General features: G+C 43.0%; 1 protein-coding gene across 1 annotated transcript in view; it reads right to left on the bottom strand.

Annotated features, from left to right (window-relative positions):
* The window catches only part of LOC121290452 (cilia- and flagella-associated protein 47-like), a 661,534-nt gene that overhangs the window by 524,712 nt on the left and 109,847 nt on the right, over positions 1-26,975 (bottom strand). The window contains 5 exon segments of the mRNA XM_041210889.1: positions 8,187-8,281; positions 15,812-15,956; positions 22,473-22,546; positions 22,665-22,800; positions 23,995-24,117. Coding sequence (XP_041066823.1) covers positions 8,187-8,281; positions 15,812-15,956; positions 22,473-22,546; positions 22,665-22,800; positions 23,995-24,117 — 573 coding nt within the window.

The following is a 26,975-nucleotide window of genomic DNA, read 5'->3' as shown; positions in this document are numbered from 1 at the left end:
GCTTATTTAAAGTGAGAACAGCTTGCAAGAGTCAAGAAGGTCCAAAGAGACAACTAAAGATCTGTAATTCTTTGCTGTGGGCATGTGAAGCAGTGGTACCATTGACGGCTGAGACAGTGAAAAAGAGTGTGTGGAAGGCATGCGGTGACCCAGGGGAGAAGAACGCCAGAAGGAGAGTTCGAAACCTTGGGGGTAAACCCTTGTGGAAGGCATCTGAGAGAAACTGTCAGTTTGGGAGAAGAATCCAAGGTGAGGTCTTAGAGTGGAGATTGGAAACCCTCATATGAAAGATGGAGTGCAGTGAGACCGGTTGGCTCACAGTGTGACAAGCTTCCTGAGGGAGTTGAGGAGAGATCCATAGCATCTGGTTGAGGTGATGTCTGTCACTTGGTTTCGGAGTGTGGTGTGTCTGACCATAGGTATAGGTCATGGACTGTGTACTTGCTGTGGACATTAGAGTATAAGACAGCTTTTGTAACTTGTGTTATCCTTGCAAATCTGTATATAATCGGTAAAAGGTATAGCTAAAAGTATAAAAGGTGAAAGAGTATTGTAATATAGTTCATCTTTTCTTGTTGAATAAATCATTTTATTCTTTTGTTACAAGTTCATCAGCTGAATCCTGCGATGCTGTTCAGTAGCTACTCTCCACGTCTCTAAACAAACTAATAAAAGTTAGGATCTATCAAGCTGGGTTCCACTCTGGGATCAGGCTTTCCCAGGGGTAGCCTCAGCTGGGGATCATAACAGAAGTTTTAGTTAAGCCTTTGATTATTCATTCCTACAAGATATTGTCTTAAGAAAAAGCAAAATATATCAATGCTTTGAGAATCCTTTGTCCATTTTGCCAAGAATGTTTGGTAATATAGATTAAAATGGGTATATCATTTACCCATTTCAATAACTAGTAAAATATATTTGTTATATTATTTGATATTATAATCTACAATTGAAATATCCAATCTTTGTGACTGTGGGCCACCTAGTTGCATATCATGGAATCTCACTGACCACATCATGGCATAGAAATTTGATGGTGCTGCACCTAATTTTTGGGCAAAGCCTCCAACATGGTGGGCAGAAACTGTGGGGTAATTACGAGATGGAAGTGTGTGCCCACCATATTAGTATAGATAAGAAAAAGGTGACCACGACCAACATAGGAAACAGGCATTAGGCCCTTTGTATATATGCTGGCAGCAGCTGGCCACTGCTTAACGATACACGAGGGTGCCAGAAGAACTCCCCTGTTCTTCATGAAAAATTCCATTGGAAATTTTTACATCCACCTGAGCAGATAGATGGGGCCTCAGTTCAACATCTCAGCTGAAAGAAGATATCTACCAAAGTGCAGTATGCCCTCAGTACAGCACTAAAGCACTAATCTAGGTTATGTACTCAAATCTCTGAATTGAGGCTTGGAGTACAACCTTCTAACTTAGAATGAGGAATGTAACCACTGAGCCACGGCTGCCAGTGTGGGTTGATCATCTGCATAAGAAATGAATGAAAGGCATTTATTATGTTGACATTAAATTGATTGCCCTTAAAGGAATTTAGGACTTTGGTCAGCAAAGTGGTTTAACAGCAGCTTCTGAGGGTGTATGGTCAGAATTCAATTGATATAGATGTTATCTGAATGGTTTGACTGTTCTGCAGTGCAAGACTATGGGAGTGAAGAGAAGAATAAAACAAAGTATGTTATGAAGAGAAGCTCTGCCAAAGTTCCCAGGATAGGATTGAGAACTGAGCAGAACCAGTGAACTATGAGCTGATGCCTGACTTCTCCGGCTGCACGGCACTGATGTGACCCTCCTTCCTACATGGCTTCCTTCGTCATCTGATGATGACTGCTATAGTTGCTCTTCCACCTCTAAATTCAGGAATCTTTAAAATCCAATATTGTGCAATATGCAGTAGACCATGTGTGACACTTTATCAGAGACATATAGTTGGGAGCCCATATCTGAATCTCTGCTTCCAAAGTTCATTTGTCTACTCTATAATTATCCTGGTGTTTTAATTGTAACTGCTGCTCAGGAGTGGTGGGGCTGCACAGAGGCATTAATTATTTAGGCCTGTAGGTTGTAGCCCTTACCTCCATCAGCCATCCTGTCACATTTGTTCCAATGTCAAAAACTGAGGGCTGGTGGGTTGTCTGAGAATTAAAGAATCATGTTAGCTCCCTGGGTACCTTGCACAGACCCACATGATATTAATTGTTCCTGTCATTGGCACTGTACACCAGCTATACATTGATAGTCTAGTATCCTTTTCTGTTGATGAATATTGCTAATTCTTGCACTAATGGGAATAAAAAAACATAAAAAATAGGAGCAGGAGTAGACCCTATGGCCCTTCAATGCTGCTCCACCATGGCTGATGGCCACATGTATAAGATCAACTATATTCTGCGTTGAGGGTTCATTTGATGTTTCACATACATACATACATACATACATAAGAACCAGGAGCAGGAGTAAGCCTGCCCCACCATTCAATAAGATCATGGTTGGTCTGATTGTAACCTTCTGCCTACCCCCAATAATCTTTCGCCCTCCTTGTTAATCAAGAATCTATCTAGCTCTGCCTTAAAAACATTCAAAGACTCTGCTTTCACTGGAGGAAGAGGGATCTAAACTCACGACCCTCAGAGAAAATGTCTCCTCATCTGTCTTAAATGAGCCTGAGAGAAAATAATTTCTCCTCATCTGTCTTAAATGAGCAACCCCTTATTCTTAAACAGTGACCCCTAGTTCTAGATTCTCCCATGAGAAAACATTCTCTCCACGTCCACTCTGTCAAGACCTCTCAGGATCTTAAGTTTCAATCAAATCACCTCACTCTTCTAAACCCCAGCGGATACAAGCCTAACCTGTCCAACCTTTCCTCATAAAACAATCCACCTATTCCAGGTGTTCGTCCAGTAAACCTTCTATGAACTTCTTCCAACATATTTACATACTTCCTTAAATAAGGAGACCAATACTGTACACAGTACTCCAGATGTTGTCTCACCCTATATAACTGAAACATAACCTCCCTATCTTTGTATTCAATTCTTCTCGCAGTAAACGATAACATTCTATTAGCCTTGCTAATTACTTGCTGTACCTGCACACTAACCTTTTGTAATTCATGCACTAGGATACCCAGATCCCTCTGAATCTCAGAGCTCTGCAATCTCTCACCATTTAGATAATATGCTTTTTTGTTCTTTCTGCCAAAATGGACAATTTCACATTTGCCCACATTATATTCCATTTGCCAGGTCTTTGCCTATTCACTTAATCTATCTGTTACCTTGTGGCCTCCTCACAACTTACTTTCCTACCTATATTTGTGTCAGCAGCAAATTTAGCAACCATACCATCTGTCTCTTCATACAAGTAATTTATATAAATTGTAAAAAGTTGAAGCCCCAGCACTGACCCCTGTGGCACACCACTCATTACATCCCGCCAACCAAAAAAATACCCATTTATGGCTACCCTCTGTTTCCTGTTAGCTAGCTAATCTTCTGTCCATGCCAATATATTACCCACTACACCATGAACTTTTAATTTCTGCAATAACCTTTGTGGCACCTTATCAAATGCCTTCTGGAAATCTAATTACAGTACGTCCACCGGTTCCCCATTATCCACAGCACAGGTATGTGACTCCTTCAAAGACCATCAATAAATTGAGTAAACATGATTTTGCTCTCACAAAACTATGTTGATGAAAAGGTCTTGAGACTTGTAAGTTTAAACAAAAACTATTTATTAATAATCTTTAATCATGTACAGATCCCAGTTAATATTATGCATGTTGCTGCTGCCATGCTGGCCAGCTGCCTCTAGAGGGTTCCCTGAGTCTATTACCATGTGACTCTATACATCATGCCATGGGCAGTGCTATTCTCCAGTCCCAGGTTAACCCTTGCTCTGCCAACACCTTTACATTACAATGGCATGCAGGCACATATAACATTCTGCAAACAAAGGAAACCAGCAATTGCACCAAATGATAAGCTCTGTACTGTTGTCTCCTGAGATCAGTAGGAAAGGTGATATTCTGGTTGGCCCTAGAAAATAGGTAATTGGCTACCTCCTTTCTTGCAGCTATAACTGTAGATTGTAAAGGCTCCCTGTTAACTGAAAATGTCCAGTGGCATAAGAACTCAGTTCTGTGGTAACTTTTAAGGTCACTGACAAGGCATCCAACCACTCCCTCCTCCAAGAGGTAATAAGTCGAGTTGGTGGGGTGGCATGGATACAGGCTGCAGAGTTCTGCAACAACCTGTCAGGAGAAATACAGCCTCTTCCTGCACTACTTCTCAGTTAGATCCAGAAGGTTAGTCTTGACCTATAAACCAACAGTGCTGGATATGGCTTCCTGAACGCAGCCACTTTCTCCTGATCTAGATCTTGCTGGCAAGTCTGAGAGAGGGAGAACATCTGCGAATTTGAATTAAAATTCAGTGGGATTAGATATGACATCATTGATGTGCAACTATGATCTTTAATTAGAACCCCATTTACCTGAGGTTGGTACTTGACACACAATCACAATCAAACCAATTAAAATGTTGTGGGAGGTGGGGACATACATAGGAATGATGTGACCCAGAACAGACATGTCTTTAATCTGCAACCCCATCTCCTGCCTGCAAGTAGGGAGACTTCAAAGCAGCCATTAAAGAAAAATCTATTCAGTATATTGATTCATTCATGAAATGGAAACTTTAGACAGAAACTGAAATTGCAGTCTGTTACATTGGTTTTTGTCATTTAATACAAAAGAAAAGATTTCTGAAGATACAGTAGTTCCTGAAGAATTTGCCTACTTTGCTGGGAATTTAAAGCTCTCAAGCAGCTCAATGAACTTAACAGTCATTTAAAAATCTCAAGGGTGCCAGTGAGACAGTGGGTACCAATGGAAGTTTAAATATCTCAGCCATCCATGAACAAGCCACTTCAGTAACTCAGCCTACACACAGTGATTCCACATCAGGACATCTGAATCAAACTCGGAGGGTTGAGGCCATTAAAATTAAATATTTCAAATGCAGCAAGGTACACCAGGAGCAAATTTCTCTGCAGCAAGGTATGCCAGGACCAAATTTCTCTGCTGATCTCTTAGAAATGGGGCACACATCTGGGTGTAAAATGGTCAAACAAGCCAATTTTGGGAACCAATATACTGTGCTTTGGGAAAAGTCCAACCTGGCACTAGCTCAGGCCATTTGCCAGACATCTGGCAGAATGAGGCATTAGACTCCTTAATTACATAAGTGAGAGGCCTAATGCTTGTTTAAGGTCCTCTCACTGAAACTGCCCTGTTCATGGTTCCTCAGTTAGATTGTTTAATTTCTTTGCAGCCAGCAGCAGAATGACTCATCCCAGCTCCTCAACCCTCCTGAGAGCCACTCCTGAACTGCAATCACACCCCACCAACGCCACCACCCTTCCATTCTTCTTCTCACATCCTTCCTGAGACTTAATTTAGACTTGTACCAGTGAAACAGCAGCTGACCCAAAATTTGTCTATTGAATTTCATGAGATGCCTATGGAGGCAGGTCATCATGGCCATTTAGATGAGAACCAAGAATAAATTTCTCAGAATTTCACTGAGCCTCCATTATCAGGCACAAGAATTATTTTTTGCTCCTAGAAATAGCCTAAATTAATTGCTAGGCTTTTGGTTCCTACTGCCCAACTAATTACCAACCCAATCATAAGGTTCTTTCCAATACTGTGTGCTTTGATTTTTGAATTTTGTTATACAGAGCCCTATCATTTCCTTCCGAAAGTCCATACAGATACAATTCCCCACCCACCATGTTCGTGACCTCCTCAAAAATTTCAACTAAAGTAATCACACCTGACCTAACCTTCACAAACTAATGCTGTTTTACATCAGCTTATACTTGTCATGGTGCTCAATCTGCTTTACAATGATGACTAAAAAGTGCATCAAGAATCCAATGTTTCTTAAAGCAGACTTGCAATTTCCATTACAGTGTTTTTGAAATATTTAATTACAATATTTTTTCAACCCTTTGTTATATGTTGTAAAGTTGTTTGAACCACTGCTGCCCTCGAGTGGCTTCAACAGATGTATGCACATAAATTAGGAAACAAAAGCCCTGATTTTAACTCGTGCTGGAGGGCAGAATACTTCCAGTGACATTTCTTGCCCAAACCTCATGGGAATTACTAGTTGGCCAGCAGCTAGAACAGGATTTTGCACAAGAGGTGGCTGCTACAGGGGATCCAGGATAATTGTTTCCAGCTCTAAGGCAATAGTGAGGGGAAAAGTCCAGAGGCAATCAAGGGAGCTAATGGGAAATCTGAGAGATCCAAATCTTTCTTGTGGGATTCGAAGGAACACTGCTGCTCCTCACAGCACACAAGGAAACAAAAGAAGCATCAATGATACTCCTAGGACACAGAGGTAACACACTGCCCACTCCTTCCTGACAGGCATGGCTGGAGTTGAGGGGGTGGTGGTAGAAGCTCATGAAAAACAGTAATAGAAGTTGTTAGCCTTCTTCCTGCATTGCATGTGCAAATTAGAGGCAAAACATCCAGATTCAGCTGAGCTAACAGGGATATAATTCACAATCATTTATGTCTTAGTTCTGCTCCCCGGTGTTTTGCACAATTTGGCACCTTTACCTCTGAAGACCATAAAAAAAGGAATGAGAACAAGTTTTTTGGCCCATCGAATTCACTGCTTTCACAGATCATATATCCGATACTCTTATATGGACCCTACCCACTCCATTTAATCTCAGTTCTGATGAAAGATTGTTAACCTGAAAAGTTAACATTGCTTTTCTCATCACAGATACAGCCTGACCTGCTAAGTATTTCCAGCATTTTCTGTTGTGCCCATTTTATGGGCCTAAAACAGTTGCAGCAATATCAATTTAGCAGAATAGAGGCCCACAGCCAATCTGCATGGGAGTTCCAGGCCTTTTTTTTAAGGTAGTGTCATGTTCCATTACATTCTGAACTTTCACTTGATACTTCAAAATTTTGAACACAAACAGACTTAAAATAGCCACTGAAAACCATGTGACCTTTTGGCATTTTGAGCTCCAGAAAGTCCTGACTCTCAAACAAGTATCTAACTAAAACATGGCCATTGTCAGCTGGAAAATTGACACATCCCTTTGTTTAAGAATGGACCATCAACAAAAAACTATAGAATACCAGCCAGTCCATCTTCCAGTTTCACCATAGCCAAAAGAAACATTGAAACTCAATGTGTGTTAGACAAATGTGAACGGATCCCATCGACCGCTTTCCATTGTATTATGATACTCCCTCATCCACACTAGGCTGAGTGAATTTTAAGGTGTCAAATAACAACACATATGTAATCAACACACCACCCCTTTTTGGAAAAAGGAATTTGAGTTTGTACAAGTCATATGAGTCTATTTTGTTGTCTGCTTTTAAAAAAACAGCAAGAAGCTGTTTTGCAGACAGAGTTCCAGGTACAAGTTAGCAAAGCAGCCAAGGTGATAAACAGCAATACCGTGAAAGTGGGAGAAGGACTACGCCCAATCTGTTCCAACTACAAGTTTACTGGGAGTCAACCTCCTGGAAATTTGATTGCCAGAAGCCTCGCAGCTTACTGAGAACACTCTGCTTTACAAGACCTTCACGTTAACTCAAGCATCAACTCATCTGAGTAACTGCAGGCCTGCCACAAAAGACACTGACACAAATTTTAATTATGTATCTAATCTTTGTGCATGCGAGTCGAGTGAGTGCGACGTCATGTTTTAAACATCCAGAGAAAGTGTGTGATAATAAATAACCTTTTTAAACTCAAAAAGCTTGGATTATATGAATTGGGTCAATCACTCTGAGGGTAAGAAAACACACACCTTTTGTACACAAATATAATGATTATGGGAAATAAAAAGGAACACATAAATACTGCCCGTGACAGCAGCTTCCTGCGCTCATTTCTGCACCCAGATTCTTAAATTTACTTCACCAAGTTGGAACTTGCAATGTACTCCTCCTGGCTCCAAAGCACAATTTCTGACCTGGCTCTACCATCTCACCCTAGCCACCCATTTCCCAACGATCTCATAGATCTCAGTAACAAAACTAAGTCTCAGGAAGAGTAAACACAAACAGTAAACTTAAACAAAAGACATAATTTACTCAATACTTACATTAATAGGACTGAATAATAATTCACACTTTATACTCTCTTTCCCTCCTAGAGTCACAACATACAATTGAGGATTCAACAAATCTTGCCTTGCATCTGCAGATAAAAATGAAAATTAAAATTAGTGCCTTTCACAGGCTTGCTTACGCAACTAATGTGAAAACAAACCATGCACCTTGACTTTAATCCACTTTTGAAAAATATTACTCTGTGAAGTCAGACAATAATAAAGGCCCCAACATTTGTAGTAAGGCCTGGAAGGAGCAGGGGAGTGTGGTAGTTGGGTGGGCAACCCAGAAATTCCAAGAGTAGCGAAGTCCAGTTGAATTTAATACCAAGACCCCATTAGCATTTTTATATTTCATTTCCTGCCTGGCAGCCAGACAAATTGACTGTCAGACTGACTAGTGGATAGGGATGTCAGTAGTGGAAGGCTGCAGCTGGGGCCTTTTGGGGATAGGCCCCAGCAACTGGAAAAGATCTGCAGTTGATGGGTATGGTAAACTGATAATCAGGAGATCATGGAGGGGATTCAGGAGAAATTGTGGGTCAGAAGGATGGGAAGGGTAAGAGTCAGGTCAGCAATTGGGAGGTGGATCTGGGAACAATAGCAGTGTTGGAGGGAGGAGTCATTCCATGAAATGGGAGGAATAGGGGTATGGGGGGAGATCGCAGAGCAGAAGGGAAGGGTCAGAACAGCAATCACGAGGTGGGGGGGAACAGGAAAGATTGTACAGCAGAAAGGGGAGGATCTGACCAGTAATCAGGAGACAAGGAGAAAGTGTGGGGAAGGTTCATGTAGAAACTGTTGGTGGCATGTTTGGACCAGCAATCGGGAGGGAGAGAGGAGAGATTGGGAGAGAATTCACGGAAGAAAGCTTAAGGTCCAGATTTGGAGGAGTGGAGTTGGCCAATCACAGTAGTAAGGAGAGGCAATGATTGAACATACGACCATATGAACTAGGAGCAGGAGTAGGCCACTTGGCCCTTCAAACCTGCTCCGTCATTCAATAAGAACACGGTTGATCTGATTGTAAACTCCCACCTACCCCCGATAACCTTTCACCCCTTTGTTAATTAAGAATCTATCTAGCTCTGCCTTAAAAATATATAAAGACCATGCTTCCATTGCCTTTTCAGGAAGGGAGTTCCAAAGACTCACAATCCTCTGAGAAAAAATTTGTCCTCATCTCTGTCTTAAATGCACGACCCCTTATTTTTAAACCATCACCCCTGGTTCTAGATTCTCCCATAAAAGGAAACATCCTCTCCACATCCACTCTGTCAAGACCCCTCAGGATCTTTAAGGATTCGATTAAATCACCTCATTCTTCTAAACTCCAGTGGATATGAGCCTAGCCTGTCCAACTTTTCCTCATAAGACACCCGTCCATTACAGGTATTAGTCTATTAAACATTCTCTGATCTGTTCTAAAACATTTACATCCTTCCTTAAATAAGGAGATCAATACTGTACACAGCACTCCAAATCTGGTCTTACTATGGTGGCACAGGTGCACAATTGTTGCTGTTTGTTGATTCACACTAGTTAATATATGTACAGTTGCACCTTAAGGAGATCTGCTGTCTTTTCATTGCATCTGTTCACTTTAATGCCTGCACGCAGCCCTTATATTCAAGGAGAAAACCTTGCCTGGGTCTATATCCCTCCAGCATCATGGATGCACAGGGATGCATCGATCTTTGCCATGTCCCTTGCAAACCATGTGTGAGAAGTCTTCCACACACACTGCTCCTTTGCCCTTCACAGCCTTTTCAATATAATCGCCTTTGCCTAGTCAGAACGACACATTGGGGTTCCCCTTTAGTTGTCCATCTGAGCTGACTTGCAGCTCCACCCACCCAATGACCCCACTCCCCATCCACTACTTCCATATCTGGACTTTGAGCCACTGGGTAGGTCTGGAGCAGCCATGGTGTGTGTTACCTTCAAGGCTTTCACAACCACCTGTTATCCTCCCCCCATTCCCCACACCCTCACCACTGATCCCCCCAGTGTCACAGTCAACCTCCCCGCAGTCACCCTTGAACTCCCGCATCACCCTTCAGCCCGTTACAGTGAATGTCCATGTCCCCTTTCTCCCCAATGAGCCTAGCCCAGTCACCATTCCAATGCCTCCCCTTGTCCTTCTCACCACAAGGATCCAGGTTTCATGCCTTTCCTCCAACAACCCTAAAACCCCTTCACCCATCGCTGCAGGACCTTCAGCATCCCTCCCTACAGATGGTCTGGCCACATGGCCTAATGGATAAGGCATCTCACTTTAGCATGAGCTGTGATCCCATCAGAAGATTACAGGTTCGAGTCCTGCTGTGGTCGCTTTTCAACTGAAACTGCCTCCCCATTAGCTGAAACACCCTACAGGTACGTGCCCCCTTTAACTGTAACTATTCCATCATATCATCAATTCCCTCACTTTGCTCCCCAGGATTCTTCAATTGATATCACAGGCCTCTCCCTCTGAACCTCCCCACTATTGGTCCCATTCTTCCCCCTGCACCCCCACACTCACAATCCCATTCTTTCCCCACTGCCTTTCCTTCGTTCCCGCTCCATTTCCCCACCACATCCATCCAAGACCCCAGCAAGACTTCCATCTTTCCTTACATTTTGGCATCCAAACCCATCCCAACTCTTTTTGCCTCTACTTTTGTCTTCTTCCCCCAACCCACAAAGGCCCTTGTCATGCACCATTACCTGCTGCAGTCATTCACCTGCTGCTGGATGCTCCGCTGGGTCGAGGGTGCATGGCTGTGCTAGGCTCCACCAGCAGCTAATGGCTCCTACATCAACTCCAGGCTCCACCTTCAGCTCCTCGCTCCAAGGAGCTCCTGGCTCTGACATCGCGAGGCTCCAGGCCTCACTTGCTACTCCAGGCATCCATCCAGTTAAGTCCCAACTTGTACATGCCACGGTGGTCCAGATGTCTTCTGGACCAGCGTGAAATCCCACTGGTGGGACAATCGATTGGACGGGAGGAGGGAGGGGCGGTAGAGAATTCTGGTCGGGTGTCCATTTGAATCCTGCCCATGAAATGCAAATCACTTCCTGATGGCCTCTGGTGGGAATGACGACCTACCATTATCCCACCATGACTGTCGGGACCGCAAGTTCCTGTTGTCATTTCACACCATCGGGAAACTGAGTTTTCAGCTCCCAACATACTGTCCGCACCCGTCCGCCACTGGTGGGACTGGAAAATCCCAGCCCATATTTTTTTCCCTCACTGAAGTATCCTTGATAGAGTTCTGATGAAGAGTCAAAGAGACTCAAAACGTAAACTGTGCTCCTGTCCACAGACGCTGTCAGACCTGCTGAGTTTTTCCAGCTATTTTTGTTTTTGAAAATAAGAAATTTGATTCTGCAGATTCTTGCAGAAAGCAAAGATTAAGATTGTAAAAATAGACCATTCCAAAAATAGCTGAGATATACTTAAAACCCAGAACCTAGGGGTTGCTGGTTACACTTATTGTCCATCCCTCTTTGCCATTTAGAAACTGGTACAGAGCCACCTTCTCCAACCACTGTAGTCTCCTAGGTGACTGTCCTCCCACAATGCTGTTAGGTACAGTGTTCCAGGATTTTTACCCAGTTACAATGAATGAATGGTGATCTATGTCTAAGTCAGGATGGTCTGTGACTTGGTAGGAAATTGTTCTCATACAACTGCTGATCTTGATTTTTAGGTCGTGGAGTTTGTGGGTATGGGCGGTGCTGCCAAAGAACCGAGTCTATATAGTACATCTTGTAGATAATACAATGTAGCCACAGTGTATCAGTGCTAAGAAGGGTGGATGTTTAGGTTAGTAAATTAAGTGTCAATCAATGGGCTGCTTTGTCCTAGGTGGTGCCAAGCTTCCTGAGTATTATTACAGCAGTACTCATCCAGGCAAGTGAAGAATATTCCATCACTTCCTGATTTGCACTTTGTAATTGATGAAGGGGATTTGGGGAGTTTGGAGGTGAGTCACTCACTGTAGAATAACTAACCTCTGAGCTGCTCTAATAGCCACTGCATTTATGTGGATGCTGTATTTAAGTTCCTGGCCAATAGTGATCCCCAAGTTGTTAATGGAGGGCAAATCAATGATGTTAATGTCACTGAATATCAATTGTTAGGCTCAGTCTTATTGAAATGCTCACTGCAAGGCATTGGTGTGGTGTCAATATTACCATCCACTTATTAGCCAAAGCCTAGATGTTCTCCAGGTCTTGCTATATGTGTAAATGGACTGCCTCATTATCTGAGGAATTGAGAATGGAATTCGCCATTGTGCAATCATCAGAAAACAGTGCTCCTGAGGTGATTATGCACCCAGGTTTGGAGCGCATCTTCAGCACCCCAGCTGGAATGTCATCCAGAACCATAGCCTTTGCTGTGTCCAGTCAGTAGGGCTGACAACCCTCCTGGAATGGCTGGGAGTCTACCGTAATCGGCATCAATCTCCTGGTGGCTATTAAAAGGAATCCAGGAGATTTTAAAACATTTCTTTAAGCAAATGAGTCATATAATTCATGCAGAAACTCTGTCAGAGCATCAAGCTCATCAAAACAGTTGTCTGACTGCTTACTTGGCAGGGTGGTAACATGAAATATATTCATGTAAACCGGTACCGACACTCATGAACATTGTTGCCTGTTTCCACTGACGCTGAGCTTTGATGAGGTAAAAGGAGCAAGTGCTGCAGGGTGCTCCTTCCCACTGAGCAGCCTCAAAGGGGTAAAAGGAGTTGTAGAAATGGATTTAATCCAAGCTGATATTTTTTTTAAATGAAACTATTGTGCAATTTGGTAAGAATTTGTACAGGAAGTTTTAACTGGTATGAAATTGGCTTTTGCAGTGGGTTCAATAGAGGCCTCTGTGTGTTTTCCTCTCTCACACTCTCTTAGAACCTGCTCATGCCACATAACCGGCTTTCCATGATGTCACTTAAGCCGACATCTTCCAGAAGACATCCAGCCAGAGTTGGCAAACCTAGTACTCAGCCATTTCGTTTTGTAACATGGAGCGAATCAAATTGGCTGAAGACTAGCATCAGTGCTGGTAAGGTTCGCAGGAGACAATATTACTGAAGATGCTTGCAAATGCTTGGATGACCAGATTTGTTTTGAATTGTTAGATCTATTCTTAATCTATCCCATTAAGCACAGTATAGTGTCACATGGCACAATGAAGGGTGCTCAGCATGAAGGTGGGACTTGATAGATTGGTGTAGAGAAGTTCAAGTTGGTTGATTCTCTCACTACTTGCCACAAGCATCTTCTGGCAGCCAATGTCCTTCATTGACCTGTCAACGATGGTAGCACCAAGCCACTCTTGGTGATGGACATTGAAATCCCCCACCCAGAGTACATTCTAGGCCAATATTACCCTCAGTGTTTCCAATGATGTTCAACATGGAAAAGCACTGATTAATCAACCGCTGTCCATCAACCAAGTCACAGCAGTCAATAACAGAACCTGTTTTGCCATATTTGATCTCCCAAGTCCAATATACTAACGCCCAGCTCTCCGAATGGAGATCATACTCATAGCCAACCAACTGCTTATGCTGGGTAATGTACCTTTGTCTCTCAACCATAAAGGAGATGATTTTGCCCTGACCCTGATGGGCATCCCATTTCTGTGACTCCCCCTCCTCTCCTTCACAAACCCCTCTGAAAGATTCATGATATCCTCTTTGGCTGTCACTTAAGCCACCAAACAATACTGGATTGCCTTTAAACTGTTGTCTGGATCAGTATCTGATGACATGTATTCCCATCTTGACCACTGTCTTCCCTGCACTCGCCACAAGAAACACTTTTCTTCTTAGTCAGCCCACTGTCAGACCATGAGAACACTTGATTACACAGGTGAAAAACCCAAAACTGTCTGAGACAATAAACAGCACTGTTGAATCATTCACTAAGTGGGTAGAAACAATTCTCATTTGCCGCTGTATGGCCCTTGCAACTGTGAAATTAATTGTGGAACAAGTCCTTTCGAGGTGGGGTATGATACTGCTAATTGACAGAGATAATTGTACATCACTTGTGGAGCAGGTCATAAAAGAAGTGTCTACATTGCTGGATATAAAGCAAAAATTTCACATAACATATCATCCCTAAGCATCAGGTTAGATAGGCAAATAAAATGTACCATCAAAACTATGCTGTAAAGATAGTAGGGGAGTCAGGAAAAGATTGGGATTTGAAAGTACCCATGATTTTAATGGCAATCCAGAGAATCGTTGTCTCAAATACATAGATAGCCCCCTCCTAAGTCATGACAGGCCACCAAAAGCTGCTTCTGGAACACATTTCTTTGCGCCCATTTTAGGTCTACAAAAGGAACTTGCAGTCATTCAGCATTAAGTACTGTCGTCAGTTCAATATGTGGGGCAGAGGCAGGTGACAACTACAACCGGTCATAACCAATGGAAGATGAAGCTGTATTCCTGTGAGGGTTCAACTCCTTTGGTGTATGAAGTAGACGACCTAGTAGATATCACTCATATTGCTACTTAGGAGACTCAGTGAGAGTTGTTAGTGGCTCAATCTTTGAAGGTTAAAGATGTTTAATTTCAAGGTCCAAATTACAATGCAATCAGCAATTCATTCTCAAGTGTAATGTTGCTATCATATACCTTACAATGAAATTGAATGTAATATTACTTAACAAGAGACCCACTGGAAAGTCAGCACAGTAATTTTATTGACAACCTATCAGCATGATTGGGATCCTGTATGAGGGTACATTGCATAAGCTGAGTAGTATGTTTGCATAAGAATATTCCATCTGGCATTGGCATAGGGGAAAGTACTAATGCTATGATATCCTCGAGTACTATGTATATTTAATTTTAATATTGAATCACCAGAATATGGCCACCAGTATCTGATCATTATATTTATGGATGTGCATACTATGCATCGTATAGTCGGCAGAATCTTGTGGAGGCCATGTCGGGTGTGGCGGTTGGTTCCTGCCAACTGAATAGCCAGGGAGATACTCATATTACCTCCTTTGGGGAAGGCCCACTGAATCACAAGCCAATAAGGCAGTTGTGAGGCCAGCAGTGGGCCTTTCCCTCGGATCAAGAACCCAGGGCAGACATCCTGCCTACCGAGAGTTGATGGCCAGCTCTTTTGCTCAGCAGCAGCAGCGTCATGGGGGGCCGTGGGGTGGGGGGCCCGGGGCAGTGGCTGTTACCAGAACAGCAGCCCCCGGAGGCCCAGGATTGTGAGGTATGGAATGACTGGAGGGGTTTCACGGGATGTGTGTGGGTCGCAGGTTAAGTGGGGATATCATTAAATATTGTTGCTCAAAACAATATTTTTTTTTCCTCGTGTTTCTTCAAAGTCATCACATTGTAGCAAAAAAATTCTTTGGGACTATTTCTGAATTCTACCATCATGTTGATGGGAGATTGTCTAAGACTCCCACAGAATTGGTGTAAATGGATTAAAAAAGCTCATTATCTTAAATGGTCTAAAAGGTTCTACCAATCTTCCACTGAACCCAGAAGAAAATCTGCAGAATCTCTGGGCTCCTTTAACAGTTTAAATCAATGTCATTGATTTAAAAAAAAACTCCACAATCCGAGTTTGGTTAAATATACCTGCAGAGGCTTCAAACTTCAGTGCGAAATCTTTGTACTTAGAGAGGTCAAACTCAAGCTTGATTTGTGATACGGTTAGATTCAGTAAAGTGAATGGAATCATGCTGGTAGAACCACGGTAAACACCATGGAACACAAAACATTTCTGTCGATAAAAAAGAGTTACATTAAAATAATGTTAATTAAATGAGATAAATCAGAAAAAAAGAAACATCCTACTGAACAAAGTTTTTGAGATTAGTGTATCACATTTTTCTTAAACTTTATGGAATATAGTAGCATTTGGAATAAAAATTATAACTAAAAAGTAATACAAGAATTCATAGAAAGTAGCTTCATCAAATTTTTGTCCAGCATCAGGAGGAATATTGCCAGTGGGTCAATGCTTTTTAATGGCAAAATAAGATTTCCTCATGTTTGATTACCATATCTGTCTCTATAAAACCTTATACTATTTAGCACTTTTGTCACCTTGGCACATTTTGGCAAATATTTTGTTATATTAAATTATGAGAAAGATTGACTGATGAGATTATTTCTTTTTTAAAATGATAATTGAAACATCCACTAACCCAAGAGTCTAAGGCATGTATACGCTAATTAATGTTTTGAAGCATTATTGCTTCACTTCGTCCAACCAGGCAATCAATCATTCATTCTACCGGTTTGTAACTGCAATTCTTTGACACAGAAAAAGAGCTCTGCAAACATGGCTATTTGCATATACCAATTCTTCACGTAGTAATTAAAATTTAAATTATTAGAGTGTGCAGGCAGTGGTGCCTGAATTCTAAACATCTGCATCAACTCCAGGTAGGATTAAGAAATTTCTAGGAGGTGAAACAGACCTTCATGACAGTTCAGGCCTCAATTCTGGATTAATACCACAAATTGTCTCACAGCAAGAATAAAGTTCCAGTATAAACAGTATCAAGATTGTAGTTATCTTGTATTCTGTGCAATATCAAACCAATGTAAAACAAGCTTCTTTAGTAGGTGTCACACCTCAGGAATTTAGTGCACTTAGAAGTATTTTGAGTTATACTTCCAATTGTTTTGCTGATGAGCACACAAAAGTACTGCATTGATAGGAAAGTGGCAGTATAACTCTACCACAAGGAAGCAATTGTTTAGAACAGGCCTGTTGAATATAGTTAGGAAAACAGTTTAATAAGAACAAAGTATTGAAAAAGAAAATGCCATTGAGCCAATACTGTAGAGTCTTTTTTATCATTAGCTTATCTTTGGTTGAGCCGATCATGGAATTCACTAATCTTATTGTATCCCATGCAGCATTTGGCCATCTCAGTTTATATCAATCCCATTGTCGACCTGATATTTATCCAACTGTCACCTCAACCTGGAGACTGGTAGACAGTAGTGTTCCTATGGGTCAGTGCTATATGTAAATGAATTGGATCTTGGAATACAGAATAAAATTTAAAAACTTGCTGATGATACCAAACTTGGGAGGACTGGCAAACAGTGAGGATGAGACGAATTGCCTGCAAGAAGACATAGATAGGCTAGCAGAATGGGCAGACAAGTGGTAGATGGAATTTAATACAGAGAAATGTGAGGTGATGCATTTTGGCAGAAGGGACAGGAAGAGGCAAGATAGACTTAATAATAGTTCTAAAGAGTGTGAAGGGACAAAAGGATCTCAGGGTGATGTTCATCAATCTTTGAAGGTGGTAGGACATAGTGAGAGCTTGGGCTTCATAAATAGAGATATTGAGTACAAAAGCAGGGAAGAAGCCCTGAACCTTAAGTTTTTGTTAGGCCCCAACTAGGTATTGTGCCAGTGTTGGTCATCACACCTTAAGAAGAATGTGCTGCTCCTTGAAAGAGTGCAGGGCAGATTTAGCAGAAAGGTTCCATGGATGGTGGATTTTAATTAAAAGGGTAGGTTGAAAAAGCTGGTGTTGTCCTCCTTGGAGCAAAGGAGATTGAAGGGAGATTTGATAGAGGTGTACAAGGTTCTGACAGACTTAAACAAGGAAAAAAAATTCCCATTAACTGATGGCACAAGGACTAGGGGACACAGATTTAAGTTCTTGGGCAAGAAACGCAGGGGGAATATGAGAAAGAACTTTATTACACAGTGAGTGATAATAATGTGGAATTCCCTGCCCATGAGACTGGTGGAAGTGGAAACAATCAATGATTTCAAAAGGAAATTGGATAGGCACTTGCACGGCTATGGGGAAAGAATGGGGCGGTGGGACTGACTGGATTGCTCCACAGGGAGCTGGGATAGACTTGATGGGCTGTATGGCCTCTTTTCATGCTGTAAATTACTCTACAGGTCGGATTTTCACTGAGTTGGGGTCACTTCCTGGATCTTTAAAAATGGCAGGCAGAACCTAGATGCTCAAGTCCTGTCCTCATTCCCAGTAGATCCAGCTTTTGCCAGTGGGGGATGGGGGAAGGGCATGAATCACACAGGAGGGAAACACAGAACAGCAAGGCCATTTAAACTTGGTGTTAAATTTAAACAGACCCCATTTTGGCTATTCCAAGGAAATTAACCCATAATGTGGGAGACCTGAATTGATGGATAGATGTAACAGTTCTCAAGGGGAGATAGATCCTTTTAAGTATTATTAACTGAAGTTTTTTAAACTCACTGCTCTTTAAACTTGGGGAAAAAACAGGCTTAAGCTGTCAGGCATAGTTTAAAAATACTACGTGTTGGACTGCTTTGATTGACAAGCCATCTGGTATAGCTTACAATAAAACATCGCCTGTTCCACTGTTTCAGAGATCGTTGTTGACATTTCCCAAGTGCTATTATTATGGGCCATAACTTCCTCGGAGTAGCAATCAGCATCAGATCCCCACTCCGTGCCCAATCACTTACTCTAAATTTATTCATGCCTGTTTTGCCCAACTTTCCGTCTCAGGCCAGGTGAGATCTAGGCAGCGCAGCTGTCTCCAAAGACCAACATCACAATCTACCTCCTTTGGATTGAAGGACACGCCCCCTTTTTTTACTGCACTTGCTGCCATAAACCAGGTAAGTTTAAAGGGCTGATTGAAATTGACAGGCTGGGGAGAAGGTAAATGCCTAAGGTGAGTGGATAGGATTTGGATGTGGGGGGGAGAAATCAGAGATGAGGTGGGATTTGGGGGTTGGAGGACTCAAACAGCCAGGGGCTTGGGAGTTGTTGGACATCGGGGGTGGGGAGGATCAGACATCGGGGGGGTGCGGGGAGTTCAGACATCAGGTTGGGGGCATTCAGATATCGGGGGTTTATGGAGTATCCGCATAGGGGGATCAGACATCAGTGGGGAGTGGTGTTCGAGTGTCAGGAGTGGGTATGTGGATGTCGGGTCAGGTGAGGGAGGGGAAGGGGGACAACTCGTGTTGTTATTGTGGAGGAGGGGTCAGTTGAGTCGGGGGTGGTCAGGTCCTTGGGGTCACACTCTGGTGAGCACATCACACTGTCTGATCCACAGCAGGCAGCAGCAGGGACTTCTCAGGTTTCTGGCACTCAAGGCTGGAGGCCAGAAATCTGCTGAGTCCGATTCAGATGACGAAGTTCTGGGCTCGGTCATATCTCAGTGTGCAACCTTCAGACCAAAGTAATGGTCCGGCTTCACGACCACTGAACACATCAGTGATGCCTGCACCTCGATGGTGCTTGTCATTGTTGCCAGAATGTTGTGGGCAGGCATCACAGAGTTCCTTCATTGTCTCTGTGTGCTTTCAGCACCTTTGAGGTGGGGATGATCCCCCATCTCTTCAGCATCTGTGACCAGTGACAGTGTGCCCGTGAAGGGGACAGGTGCTGAAGGCTGCCAAAGGATCAGGTGCATTTAATGTTTCACATCTGTGCCTCTATGATATGACCCTGATCACTGCGCAAGTGAGCTAACCTCAGCCAGACAGGAGTCAGGGATTCACAGAGGCTATGTGAAGATCTATGGAGTGTCCTCACTACATGTTGTCATCATCCTCCTGGAATCTTGCGACTTTGAGGGCCTCAGCTGCGTCTCCATGACATGAGCCTGAGCACTGAGGGTATGCGTGCTGTCATCAACCACGCAGGAGTCAAACGTTAACAGATGCAAGAAGCGGATGTCAAGACTATTCTCATTGCATCTCATCAACATCCTCCATGAATTTTGGGGCTATGAGCATGCCTACTTTGTCTGGCCAGTGCAATGGCCTCATCGCCGGTATCCCCTTCAATTTCCTCCTCATCAGGTTACGTACGGCTCTTTCATCTCCTCCTCAGCCAGGTCCTCCCCCTCCGTTGCAATGCCAGGTTGTGTAGCCTTCAGCAAGCTACGACTTACTTGCAGTGCTCTACAGGACCTGTCAAGGCACTGGAACCTAATTTTCCAAATACCTTTCGTTTGCTCCACCAAAGTCCAATCGCGGCATGAGCCTAATTATACAGTCACCATGCTGCAGTCTGAGGCCGCCGCCTGGCCATCATCAGCCATGCCGTTTGCGGGTAGCCCTTATTCCAGAGGAGCCAGCCCTGCAGGCTCTGTGGACCCTGGAGGATGTCGGGGATCTAAGACCTGCTAAAGATGTAGGAGTCGTTGCTGCTCCCTGGGAATTGTGCATAGACCTGTAGGATGCATTTGTAGTGGTCACACACCAGTTGAACATTTAGCAAGTGGAAGCCCTTGCAGTTGACGTAGTTGACTGCTTGTTGCCATGGAGATCTAAGCGTCATTTGAGTGCAGTCGATGGCACCCTGCACCTGTGGAAAACCAGAAATCCGCGCAAATCCCAGCTATCTTGCTTCCTGGCTTTCCTGGTCCCAGTCGAAATGCACAAAGTTCTGTGACTTTGCGAAGATGCCATCCATGACCTCCTGGATACAATTATTCGTGGAGGCTTGTGTGATCCCGCACAGGTCACCTGTGGAGCCCTGGAAGGAGCCACTGGCGTAAAAATTGAGCGCTGTTGTTACTTTCACAGCCACTGGCAGTAGATGCCCTCCATGTCCCCATGGCATCAAATCCGCAGCAGATGACATATGTAACCCACCAGTTGCTTAGACTTGTGCAGTCTTCAGCGACACTGGTTCTCAGTCACCTGCAGGAATGACAAAGCGCCATCCACAGACCCTGGGTCTAGCGAGGCGCCTATGGGCAACAGCTCTCTGTGGATCTTCATCTGCATGCGCAACATGCCCTGCTCCTCCCTTTGCCGAGCCAGGCACCTCCGCCACACTTCTTCTTCTCTACTCCTTGTAAGCCATGAGGCATTCCGCTAAATCACCAGGCTCCATGATCCTGATGTTCTCCTCCTGAAGGATCAAAGAGATTCATGGGTGTCCTAAGAACCTCTCTTAGTTAAGTCTGAACTACCCTTCACGCTTGCCAGAGAGTGCTGCCCACCACTTAGATGGCCAGTGTGTAGTGCACTTTGTGGCTGTCCAAAACCCCACCCACATCCGCCCCTCTCCACTTGACCAACTGGCGGAAGCTCCAGCCATTGGACTGCATGCTGTGCTCTCAGCTCAGGCGCAAGTATTCTAACCCGCGCTGCAAGGCTGTGCTGTTAGTTTGAAGCATGACGGACACTGGTCCACAGGTTAATAAAGACATAGAAAAGGACTGTGAGCGCCTCCACCAGTGACTGCGCCATGGCCAGCTTTTGCAAGGGGATTCTACAGCTTGCCCAGTTGGCCGATTGTTCTCCTGCTCGCTAAAATGCACATTAATTTGCAGTCTGCACCTGAGGGGTGAAAAGTTCTGGAGCATTTGGTGGTGCTTTTATGCTTTTGTGTTGCTTGAGTGGGCAGAAAGTTTCAGAGGCCTGACTCCAAGCACGTCAATAGAGCTGCAGCTGCAGAAGAATGTTCACTTTTGCCAAGCTTCTCCAAGCGCGTGGCCTCTTTCCTCACCCCCACCTTCCCCCACCCTCCCTCCCAACCCCCCTCCCCGGTATGTGCTTGTTGTACTTTCTTCAATCTGTGCTGCCAACCCCCCGGGCCTGACCTATACTGGAGACCTTGCCCCGGCACCACAATGAAAACCAGTTGGGAAAAAGCAACTTGCCTGTTTCTCCCCACAACCCACCGAAATATGCGGCACCGCTTCCCTGATGTCCTATGGGCTCGCGAACACTGCGCAAAATTGTGTGCACTCACTCGGAGTTCCCCCCAAAGTTCAGCTGACCAGATGCACTTCGCAAATGTACAGTTGTGAAACACGTCTGCTTGCCCGGATGCTCCAGCGTGGGTGGATGATTCCAGCGAGTAGGGCATATACTGAGATGCTGAAGTATTGAAATTAGGTTCCTGACGTACAGCGGCGGGAAACACGGCCCACCATTGACAGGTGGACTGGATGATCACTAATTGGTTTCATAACGGCGTGAAACCGATTTTTGGCCTTCCTGCCATATTGTCAACCCCCTGTCCACTATGATGCCCGCCGCCAACAGGACCAGACGATTCCACCCTCTGACTCAATTACAAAGTTTTAGTAAAAATAGTGGAGATTGCACCATGCATGCTCCACCTTTTTGTGTCAGGCGTTGAGCAGCCTAACCAGTGATCCTTAAAGGGACTGTTGGAGGCCACTGAACCAAAGGCCCAGTAAAGTTTTATCATTGTGTGCTCAAGGAGCAGGAACATGAAATCAAAACAACTTAAGATGCAAAGTAAAAGAATGCCAATGAAATACTAACCACATCAATTTCAGCCACTGGTCGTATCACTGATCCACCCACCCGTAGTTTCAATAGGTTTGAATTACGAATGTCTAGCTGAGAAAATATCATAAATATTTAATTAGAAAATGCTGAATCTCAGCCTCTTTTATATTTTTCCTTCATAACAGAAGATGTTCAGTAATTTTGCTAAAAGCATTTGTTTTTCACTTACCTTTATTCTGGTATCAAATTTGAACACTGTAGTTGGGTGGAAGAAAATTTTGAAATGCACATGACCCCCAACAGGTACAATCCCATAAGCAGGAATTACAGTCATTCCAGGCACAGGATGCACATTTTTGACCTTTCAAGCAAAAAGAAGACAAGTAAATGCAAGTTGCATTGATGGATGAAAATTGGAATATGATTTGATCTTTTTGCCAAGAACATAGGAGCATAGGAGAAGGCCATTCAGACCGACAAGCCTGCTCCACCATTCAATACAATCATGGCTGATCATCCACTTCAATGCCTTCCTCCAACACTATCCTTATACTGGTATTTAGAAATCGGTCAATCTTTGCTTTAAACATACTCAATGACTCAGCTTCCACAGCCTTCTAGGGTAAAGACTTCCAAAGCTTCACAACCCTCTGAGTAAAATAAATTTCTCCTCATCTCTGTCCGAAGTGGCTTTCCCCTTATTTTAAAATTGTGTAAATTCTAGACTCCCCAACCAGGGGAAACATTTTGCCTGCATCTACCCTGTCCATCCCTTTATGTATTTTGTAGATTTCAATGAGATCATATCTTATTCTTCAAAACTCTAGAGAATACAGGCCCAGTTTCCCCAATCTTTTTTCATAGGACAGTCCCACCATCCCAGGAACAAGTCTAATGAACCTTTTTTGCACTTCTATGGCAATAATATCCTTTCAGAGGTAAGGGGACCAAAACTGCATAGAGTACTACAGGTGCAGTCTAACCAAGTTCCATACAATTGAAACAAGACTTGCTACTCTTGTACTCAAATCCTCTTGCAATATAAAGGCTAACATACCATTAACCTTCCTAATTGCTTGCTGCACCTGTATGTTAGCTTTCAGTGACTTATTGACAAGGGCACCCAGGTTGCTTTGTACATCTACACTTTCTAATCTCTTACCATTTAAGAAATACTCTGCATATCCGTTCCTCCTACCAAAGTGGATAACCTCACATTTTTCCATGTTATATTCCATCTACCATGTTGTTGCCCACTCACTAAATCTGTTCAAATCCTCTTGAAGTCGATTTGCGTCTTCCTCACAACACACATTCCCAACTAGCTTTGCGTCATCTGCGAACTTGGAAATAGTACATTTGGTCCCCACATCCAAATCATTGATTTATATTGTGAACAGCTGGGGCCCAAGTACGAGAAAAGATTGCAAGGGTTCAAAGCTATACTTCCTCAAACTCTGAACTAAAATGCTTCTCATTTATTCAGTCTTCATACAATTCCATTAAAAAGAAATAGAAACAGCAACAGAAATTTAAAAATCAGCAACTGACATACCTTAAAGTAAGCATGATATTGTCCATAATTTTTAAGAATGGCTGTCTTCATGGTAACTAAATTCCAAGGAGCAGCCTTAAAAAGCAGGCGGCTCTCAGCAAAACGAATATTCACATGGCCAAGCTTTAAAGCAAATTAAAGGAATTTAGTGATTTTGATTATATATTGCAAGAACAAAAAGATGCCACAATTATAACAGGTTAATTCCAAGTTATTTTAAAGTTGAACATATAACACTGGATCTCACGTGGAACTGTACACAGTTTAAGTCAGAAAATACTATCTGACGTAACTGTCCCTGTTGGCTTTGTGCTGCTATTCCTATGTCTACTTTTACTATTGTCTCTCCCTAACACATCTTGGCTCTCTCTGTATGCTCTTCTTCTTTCTTTGTCTTTCTCTTTTCTGCTTTCCATTTAGGTGGGGGTGGTGGATGGCACGCTATGCAGTTGTGTGGAAAGCAGCTGCTGGAAGCAGTAGCCTCCATTTTACAGTAGGAGTTGGCAAAAAAAAACAATGCCTTAACATCGAGCAGCTCCCTTCCCATCCATTCAGCCTTCAAGCTTCCCCAGTGTCATTTTCGGTCACATCCTTATTAACTTCCCAGAATGCATTCCATTTCCCAGCACCTTCTAACTTTCATTACCATGGCCACCCAAAGCAGACCTTTTAAAAAGGCAGCAGCAGAGCAGTGGGTGTTAATGGGGCAGTAAGTCAACTGCTCCCATTTCTGAGGTCATTAATGCCACATGAATACTGATTGTCTTTTTTCCCCTTTCATTATTGTTTTGCCTCTTTCTACTCAGTTTCTCCTTCCCTGGTTTGCATCTTGAGTTTTAACTTGCAATTGCCAATACTCTGCAGAGCTGGACCTTCTAGAATTTAGTGGGTCAGGCAATTTGCCTATCTATTGGAAGATATATTGGCACATATGTTGTGCAAAAAGGCTGTGTTTTGGTGGTGCTTGAAGGAAGCTGTAAACAAAAATATTTTCCATTGGAATGGACGGCTAGCAGGAATTGGTTTTCAACAATTTGCTGCTTTGAAAAATAGCCCCAATTTTATAGCATAAAAATGCTGAAAATAGCATGAAATTTTGAACTACTGTTTTACTTTTTCATCAGCTTAAATGTGCTTCCCAGCTTTAGTGAATATAAAACAAAGCTATATGTGTTTATTTAGTACAGTCTATTATTTTCTATTCTCCTCACGCAAACACCCTGACTTCAAAATTCAGCCACGCTGCAGCCATTTCTCAAGTGTTAAATGGCCTCCTGGTGTGGTGGGAAGAAAGGGTATGCTCACTCAAACTCAGAAGGACAATATTGGCAGTGCATTCAGGAAATCCAGGGCTGTGTGCAGCTTTACAGGCAGCCTTTAAAGGAACTGTCCGTTGGGTTGCAACCAACAAGGTGATCTTTTAAATATATTTACCTGAATCTGGAGTCCACTTTAAAAAGTGTGTTCAGCTGTCACCTACTTCCCGCCCATCCTCACCACCCCACTTGTCCTTCTCCACTAATCACTGCTCCCTCCTTCCCAATCATCACCACTCTCATCCCTTCTGACTGCTGTTGCTCCCTCGCCTACCTCCCTTCCTTTCCCTACCACCCAGCCTGGCACTGCCACCTGTCAGCCTAGTCACCTTACAATCACATTTACCTGGCTGCTGTTTTCACAGTGGTCCTTTCTTCGATATCGCATTGCTGCGAAGTGCCCATTACTCTCTGGAGCTCGCCAGCTCAATGGAAATTAGGTCTAAGCCCCAATATTAGAAGCACATTAGACTTCACCCTTCAAATCTGTGTTCCGAACCAACACCACCACCCCACCCCACCACCCATACACCCAAGCTTTTGGAAAAGGTTGAGACCTTCAAGTAAAAACTTGACTGAAGGCATCAAAAGACACACAAGACAATCTAATTGATACATTTAATAACATTAGTGTGAATATGTATTTTCTGATATTATTATTTGTTTAACATTTTATATGGTCATTAGAAATTTCTGGTGCTGGCAAATAAATGGCGGACACATTTTTTTTTCCCCAGGAAGCATTTTTGGCAATTTGTGGGGAGAATATAATACAGCATCACATCATGATACAAGGAGCCATGACACACAAGGTATAATAATGTCAACAGCAGAAATCCTATTAAGAGTATCACTTGTATTATACTAAAATATAACAGGAAAGTGTAATAGTTATGTGTGGATATATCAATATGGGAATTACTTTAGAATATATTTACATAGTAGAAAAAGAAAAATTTGGATTTATACAGCATGTTTCATGATCTCAGGGTGTCCTAAAGTACTTCATAGCCAACGCTGTACTTATGAAATGAAATTAAGTCACAGTGATACTGTAGGAAATACAATAGACAATTCTCACACAGCAAAGTCCCACTAACAGCCATGAAATCATAGAATCATATAAATTTACAACACAGAGGAAGGTCATTTGGCCCATGGTGTCCATGTGGCTGAAAAATAAATATCCAGCTGAATCTTACTTTCTAGCTGTTGGTCCATAGTCTTATATGTTACAACACTTCAAGTGCTTAGCCAAATGCTTTTTGAGGGTTGAGGGTTTCTGCTTTTATCACCCTTTCAGCCAATGAATCCCACATCCCACCACTCAGAGTGAAAGAATTTCTCTTACACTCCTGCTAATCTTTCTACCAGTTCCCATAAAACTTTGCTCCCATATTGTTGATTTCTCTGCTTCACTCTATCTAGAGTCCTCATAATTTTATATACACCTCAGTCTCCTGTTTTTTATTCTTTCATGGGATGTGGGCCCCACTAGTCTTTTATATATTTCAAGCAGATCCTCTCTGCTCTTATATTCTATGCCTCAGCTAAATAAGAATGTACTCTCTGTGTCTTAACCATCTTATTTACCTATTCAGCTACTTTCAGAAATTTGTGGACATACACTCCAAGGTTCCTGTATTCCTCAACATGTTTCAGTAT

Source organism: Carcharodon carcharias, chromosome 18 (genome assembly GCF_017639515.1).
Source record: "Carcharodon carcharias isolate sCarCar2 chromosome 18, sCarCar2.pri, whole genome shotgun sequence".
NCBI lineage: Eukaryota > Metazoa > Chordata > Chondrichthyes > Lamniformes > Lamnidae > Carcharodon > Carcharodon carcharias.
This window is presented reverse-complemented; position numbering and strand designations above follow the sequence as displayed.